The following is a 7,558-nucleotide window of genomic DNA, read 5'->3' on the forward strand; positions in this document are numbered from 1 at the left end:
ACTTGTTGAAACTGCGACTTGGCTCTGAATAAGCGGTAGGTAATGGATGGGTGGATGAAAGTTGATGGATAAAATCTGTGAAGCCTATCATTTTTCAGGAAATCTCTTTAATTTGTTGAAGTGGTAAAAGTGTCAGGTGAAAGCAGTCATCAATCAGTGTGTGCACATGTCGTCGTCACTTAATTGTGGGTGGAGTCTGCAGCTAGAAAAAGGTCCTGTCAACCTCAGCACAAGCAGAGTGAACGTCCTCTAATGACAGAACGCAATCCGCTTGTGGAACGACAGCCCGTTTGGACAACTAAAACCTGCTTCTTCATTTTCTTACTTTGTTGCCTAAAAGGATGAGCTGGAAGACGTTTGTGCTGCCCCTGGTGCTGCTGTGCTTGTGGGGGCTCCAGGAGGAAGGAGCACAAGCCTGTAGTTGTTTCCCAATTCATCTGCAGCAGTTGTATTGCCAAACAGACATTGTTGGTGAGTTGAACGGGGTCCCCCCCCCCTTATTTATTTTTTATTTTTTTAAACATTTAATTTAACAGCTTATGCTTACAGCTAACAATTTGGTTACATGTCAAAGTGAAGCATGTGTTCTCAATGAAGACTAGTGTTTACTAGGGGTGTGAATTGCCTAGTACCTGACGATTCGATTTCGTATCACGATTCACAGGTCACGATTCGATTCGATACCGATTAATCCCGATACGAATTTATAAGTCGATTGTTGCGATTTTTTTTTTTCATTCAAATTTAGAAAATACTAATCAGTAAGCTTGTAGAGTGTAAGATTTATATGAAAATGTATTTATCTGAAATTTCAGTCTTATAGAGGTTGTTGTTTCATGTTTGAACAGCATTAAAATAAAATATCAAGGCTTAATCTTCCGTTCATATAACATTCTTCCATGCTCAAGGTCCTAACCCGAAGTCAGACGTTTTGTTGAATATTTTTCCATTAAAAATGGAAGTTTAAAATCTATTCACACACACACAAAAAAAAAAAAAAAAAGGCAATGATGGTAAGACTAACCGAATGAACAATTCTGAGCTCTTAAAAAAAAAAATATATTTTTTTTTTTATTAAATCGATTCGAGAATCTCGCGATGTATCGCCGAATCGATTTTTTTTTTTTAACACCCCTAGTGTTTACCGTTTGTGATAGTATTCTAATTGTTTTTATTTTTTGTAATTAACATGCTAAAAAACGGTTAGAGAACCTTTTTTTCTCCCCCCCCCCCCCCCCCCTGTCTTGATCCCAAATCCTCCAACCTTGGGCCCTATTTGGGTTTTAATGTGTCTGTTGAAAACATGTCGTTTGACTTCCTAGTCATCAGGGCCAAGGTTCTAAGAGTGATGCCTGGTGCCCAAGGTAAAGGTCGACCCACCAAGTATGACATCCAACACTTGATGGTGAGATACTAATTGGAAAATGCATCTTCCTGTACAGTACGCATGTGAGACATGAATCTTTTGCTTTTCAGACCTTCAAGGGTGTTAAAAAGCTTTTTGCTGCCATCTACACTGGACCCAACTCTGCAGCATGTGGAGTCACTCTGACTACAGGCACTGAATATCTACTCATGGGTATAAAAAGCTGGAACATTTACAACATATGTAAAATCAAACTATAGTGCTAAAATGTAAGCCTGAGAGTGCTTACAAAAATTCCTAACAGTTTTAGACTTGTGATATGTATTGTAACATGCGTCCTTTTACTGGATGACCTGACACTTCCCATCCTGTCTTTACAGGCAAGCTGCAGTCTGACGGCACACTGCATGTCTCCCTATGTGACTTCCATGAGCCGTGGGATGCCTTGAGCACCACGAAGAATCTTTTGTCCAGCTATGCAGAGGGCTGTGGTTGCACGGTAACAAATGGATTTTAACCTTTTAATTTGTTTATGCAGTTATTTAGAGGCCCCTTATTCTACTAGATGTGCTTTAAATTTGTCCTGTAACGCACAGATCAAGTCCTGCTTCTCCTTTCCGTGCTGCATGAACGGCCCAACTGAGTGCTTGTGGACCGACTTTCTGCCAGGGAAGATGAACAGTCATGACCAGGCCCAGAACTTTGCTTGCATCAAAAGCAGCAATGGCTGTTGTGACTGGTACAGGGGGGCTGCTGGATCTGTAAAGCAATATCCAGCTTCAAGAGGCTAACTATAAATAAATCAAATCAATGCAGGTTTTTTTTCTCTCTCTCTCTCTGACTCAAGTATTTCTGATTCTTTCACAATGATGGATGTAATGTGTACACAGGCCTATTTGGTTGACCTTATGACAATGCCTTTCAAACAATACAGACTTTTTGAGTGGCAGTGACTCATTACTGTTGGTGTTCAATGACTTATTGCGAGTCATTCACACTAACGATGTCACAGACGAGGCAACAAATGTGTAAGATGTTTAACACTGGCTGGCCTAAAGGTTTAGAGTGGAGAACTTAAATGGCCTAACCCTGCTCAGAATCTTAATTTCATTGTTAAAACAAAACCCGGTGACATGTCTCGTAGGTCGTCTGGGGACCCATTGAACGGAAAAAAAATAAATCCCCTAGATAACCCACATATCGTTTCTGTATACTGACATACCTCAACTCGCGCTTATTTATAAGGCACTTTAAAACATCCATTGCTGCATCAAAGTGCTGTGAATGGAATATATATCAGTCCTGCAGTAGAGACAAGTGAAAAAAAACAAGTTCAAGGCGAATATTTCTGCACTTACCCCACCGAGGACTTGCAACCACTGCATCCACCTGTCCCAGACCATTGTCGAGCTTCAGGAACGGATCTCAATGCTTCATAAAATCCATGACGATGAGAGGTTCCTCGACTCCATGGTTATACTTGGTGCAGCCTCTTCTGCTGCACCTGGCATCAAATTGGACTCCACAGTGCCCGTCCAACCTCTGGAAGATGGCCGTTGGAACGAGCTTGGAGCCAAACCTAAAAGAGTGGGGCGTGTTTCTCTCACTCCGAGTCCTAACATCCAGTCCTCCACTCCCCACTCCGACTGGCAAACTGCCCATAATAACAGGTCGAGTAAATCGCCTCATCTGCCCGACCCGTTGAATCCACGCGATATCCAGCTCTCTAACCGTTTTGGGGTCTTCCATGAGGAGGACTTCCCGCCGCTTGACCGCCATTATGGGTCGGGTAGCCGGGACCAGAGGGGGAATCAGCCGCGCTCTCCCGGAGCCCGTCCAGCGCAAGGCCGTCCGCGGTCTCCGTGTTCGCCGTCGGCAGCCGGATCCGCAGTGACCAAGGCTACACCCGCCGTGACCAAGCGTAGCCGGGACCAGAGGGGGAATCAGCCGCGCTCTCCCGGAGCCCGTCCAGCGCAAGGCCGTCCGCGGTCTCCGTGTTCGCCGTCAGCAGCCGGATCCGCTGTGACTAAGGCTACCCCCGCCGTGACCGAGGCTGCCGTAACTACTCGGGGAACGCGACCGGCGTTGGCTCGTGTCACAGCAGCTCCGACCACTCTCATCATCGGAGATTCGATCGCGAGGAACTTGAGAGCGGAATCCACCATCACGCGCTGTTACCCTGGTGCCAGAGTTCGTAATATTTTAGAGCGGTTTCCTAGCATGTTGGCTAAATTTCCTTATGTTCGGAACATCGTAATACATGTTGGAGCCAACGACACTTCTCTCCGTCAGTCCGAACTTCTAAAGCAAGATTTTATTGATTTGTTGGAAGCCATTAAAGACTGTGGGAAACATGTTTTTATTTCGGGTCCGATTCCTACTCTGGGCCGAGGAAGCGAGCGCTTTAGCCGACTTTTGAGCCTCCATTCTTGGCTACAGTCTGAATGCTGTTTTTATATGTCTTTTATTGATAATTTTAATTTGTTTTGGGAGCGGGCATCTTATTTTAGAAATGATGGTATTCACCCCTCAATACTCGGTGCTCGGAAATTAGCCGAGAACATTGTTTATTCGTTAAATGTGTTTCGTCAATGACTAACTGCCCCCTCGGTGTCTGAAGTTCTGTATCAAATTCCTACAATTAGTACAGTCACTACAGTTAGAATGCATACAGATAACAGTTTCCCAATTTCTACCATCACAGGCAGACGATTTCCCCCCACACACAAACAAAACATTTTTAACAATCTTTTATATGTTAACAATTCTTTTAATTGTGACTATGAGCGCACATTCGGCACAAACATTAAATTGGCTGTGCTGAATGTGCGCTCTCTTTTAAACAAAACTTTTATTATAAATGACCTGATCTTAGACAACAACCTAGAAGGTATTCTTCTATCAGAGACATGGCTCGGCACAGATGCCCCAGTTGTTCTCACCGAGGCTTGCCCATCCAATTTTAACTTTTTATTTTCTAACAGGGATGGTAAACGTGGAGGTGGGACTGCATCCATTTTTAAAGTCACTTTAGCTTCAAGGGAAGTTATTTTTAATACTTATCTATCATTTGAGTATCATGCTTTTGTTTGTAGCAATCCTCCTATTCTCTGTGTTTTAGTTTATAGACCTCCCCATCATTCTACTTCTTTTATTAGTGAGTTTTCAGAGTTCCTATCGATTTTACTTACTACTTATAATCGAATTTTAGTAACTGGCGATTTTAATGTCCACGTTGATAATATCTCGGACCCATTGTCCAGAGAATTTTTAAACCTTTTAAACTGTCTTGATTTTAAACAGCATGTCACACAGCCGACTCACAACAGAGGACACACTTTGGACTTGGTCATAACCTTTGGCCTGTCCATTGGTGTGTCCTCTGTTGTTGACCTGGCTGTGTCTGACCACTATTGTGTATTTTTTAACATCGCCAGTTTTAATCATCAGGATGCCCCGGTGAGAACAGTGAGGAAACGCTACCTAACTTCTGAGGTGGCTGCAAATTTTATTGAGAATCTTAAGAGAATCCCTGCAGACTTTCTACCTGCTTCATGTGATTTTATTGTTGATAATTTTAATAAGAACTTAAGAACAACTTTGGATGAAGTAGCTCCACTTTTAACCAAAACTATAAAATTAAAGACTATTCCCCCGTGGAGAAATGACGAGATTAAAAAATTAAAACGGAAATGCAGGTGTGCTGAAAGGAGGTGGAGAAAAACTAAACTTTCAATACATTATGAAATTTTACGTGAACAACTTAAATCCTACAATAAAACAGTCAAACAGGCAAGAATATCTTATTTCTCAAATTTAATCGCAGTTCATTCAAAAGATCCTAAATTTCTTTTCTCCACTTTCGATCTTTTAACCAATCCTGATTTTAAAAAGCCATCACAGACTCCATCAAACACTCTCTGTGATGGCTTTGCAGACCACTTCAGAAGTAAAATTAATGGCATTAGGTCCAGTCTTTTAGTTTATCAAAATATAATTTTTAATAAATATGGACAGTCACTTTTACCTGAGGAAACACTGGAAAGTTTTACCCTGGTTGATGCAAGGACACGTGGTCGAGTTTTCTCCCAGGTCAACCCAACAACCTGCCTTTTAGATCCGATTCCCACATCACTTTTTAAGACATTTTATGGACTTTTTGAGGATCAGATTTTAAATATAGTCAATTGCTCTCTTCAGACGGGTGTCTTTCCTGCCGCCTTTAAAACGGCGGTGGTGAAGCCCCTTCTGAAGAAAAGCAATTTGGACCCCAACAGTTTTAATAGTTACCGACCTGTATCCAACTTACCCTTTTTAAGTACGATTTTAGGGAAAAAAATGTTTTTATTCAATTTAAATTCATTTTTAGATACAAATAATATTTTAGAGAAATATCAGTCTGGTTTTTGGATGAACCACAGTACCGAGACTGCCCTTTTAAAGATTTTAAATGATATCAGTTGTAATGAAGATATGAAAAAGCTTACAGTCTTGGTGCTACTGGATTTAAGTGCTGCCTTTGATACAGTAGATCACCACACTTTATTAAACAGACTTAGAAGCCTGGTGGGCATCTCTGGTACAGTTTTTAACTGGTTTTATTCCTATCTCACACACCGATATTTCTTTGTAAGTATGGATACATGTTCCTCTGAAACCCATGAAATTAAATGTGGGGTTCCCCAAGGCTCAATCTTAGGCCCATTACTTTTTAATCTTTATATGCTTCCCCTTGGGGAAGTCATCAGGAGACACGGCGTCAACTTCCACAGTTACGCTGATGATACACAGCTGTATATCACCGTGTCACCTGATGACATGGGGCCTATTGATACCCTTTTAAATTGTATTTTAGATATTAAGTCATGGATGGCAGAAAATTTCCTGCAGCTCAACCAGGAAAAAACAGAGTTTTTAGTCATCGGTCCTGAAGGTCAGAGAGAGAAACTTTTACCTAAACTACAAGATTTTAAACCCACGCAATGTGTAAAGAATTTGGGCGTCCTTTTTGACTCTGAGCTAACTTTTAATCCTCATATTAAAAATGTAGCCAAGATCGGTTTTTACCATCTTAAGAATATTGCCAGAGTCCGCCCGTTTCTCTCACAGGCCAACACGGAGGTGCTGATGCATGCTTTTATTTCTTGTCGTTTAGATTATTGTAATTCCCTGCTCTCTGGTCTTCCCAAAAAGAATATTTCAGTCCTACAGCTCCTTCAGAACTCAGCTGCACGTGTGCTGACGGGGACCGGAGGGCGGGAGCACATTACACCAGTTTTAAAATCGCTGATTGGCTCCCCGTGCGTTTCAGGATTGATTTTAAGGTGCTTTTATTAGTTTTTAAATGTCTTAACGGTCTTGGCCCATCTTATTTATCTGACTTGCTTTTACCCTATTACCCCTCGCGGCCTCTGAGGTCTTCTGGCAGCGGCCTTTTAACTATTCCAAAGGTGAGGACCAAGACACATGGTGAAGCTGCCTTTAGCCACTATGGTCCTCACCTATGGAATGGCCTGCCAGAGAGCATCAGGTCTGCAGAGAATATTTATGTTTTTAAGAGGAGGCTTAAGACTTACTTTTTTAGTTTGGCATTTGATTGACCTTTTTTTATTTTTATTTTATTCTATTTTATTTTATTTTATTTTATTTTATTTTATTTTATTTTATTTTATTTTATTTTATTTTATTTTATTTATTATTATTTGTATTTTTTTATCCCCTTTTATTTATTTAATTTTTAATCTATATTGTCTTGTAGCTTTGTTTTTATTTATTTATTTTTTCTATCGTGTTTAACCGTTTTCTTTTAGTGTTTAAATGTTTTTATTTGGTAGTTATAAAATTTTTAGCTCCAGTGTTTTCTCATGGGGGAGCCTCCACACTGAGAGGGATGATTGGTCTTCATCCATCTCACTGTGGATGAACTCCTCCTGGGTGCCTTTCCTTACAGGGTACATCTGTGCCCCGCCATGTTGTGGTTTTCATGTGTTTGTTGGGTTTTGGGTGTGTCTGTGGGTACAATCATGGGGATGGGGGGGCTTTTTCTTTCTTTTCTTTTATTGCATTATGGATGTCCAGCACTTTGAGTTGCATTTTAAATGTATGAAAGGTGCTATATAAATAAAGTTGATTGATTGATTGATTGATTGAAGTAGGTAAGTATACATGCAAATAAAATGAATATTGAAAAAT

The 7,558-nt window shown here is 40.8% G+C and overlaps 1 protein-coding gene across 1 annotated transcript; it reads left to right on the plus strand.

Moving 5' to 3' along the window:
• The first annotated feature begins 220 nt into the window (after nucleotides 1–220).
• LOC144026709 (metalloproteinase inhibitor 2-like) lies at nucleotides 221–2,181 on the plus strand. The gene is made up of 5 exons (XM_077533636.1): nucleotides 221–471; nucleotides 1,323–1,405; nucleotides 1,477–1,579; nucleotides 1,747–1,865; nucleotides 1,963–2,181. The coding sequence occupies exons 1-5, from the start codon at nucleotides 342–344 to the stop codon at nucleotides 2,155–2,157; spliced, it is 630 nt and encodes a 209-aa protein (XP_077389762.1). The 5' UTR covers nucleotides 221–341; the 3' UTR covers nucleotides 2,158–2,181.
• Nucleotides 2,182–7,558: the final 5,377 nt, after the last annotated feature.

Source organism: Festucalex cinctus, chromosome 1 (assembly GCF_051991245.1).
Source record: "Festucalex cinctus isolate MCC-2025b chromosome 1, RoL_Fcin_1.0, whole genome shotgun sequence".
Lineage (NCBI taxonomy): Eukaryota > Metazoa > Chordata > Actinopteri > Syngnathiformes > Syngnathidae > Festucalex > Festucalex cinctus.

Coding starts and splice junctions, on each gene's coding strand:
- LOC144026709 (XM_077533636.1), top strand. CDS start 342: ATGAGCTGGAAGACGTTTGTGCTGCCCCTGGTGCTGCTGTGCTTGTGG. Junction 472..1,322: donor TTGCCAAACAGACATTGTTG/GTGAGTTGAACG, acceptor TTGACTTCCTAG/TCATCAGGGCCAAGGTTCTA. Junction 1,406..1,476: donor ATGACATCCAACACTTGATG/GTGAGATACTAA, acceptor TTTGCTTTTCAG/ACCTTCAAGGGTGTTAAAAA.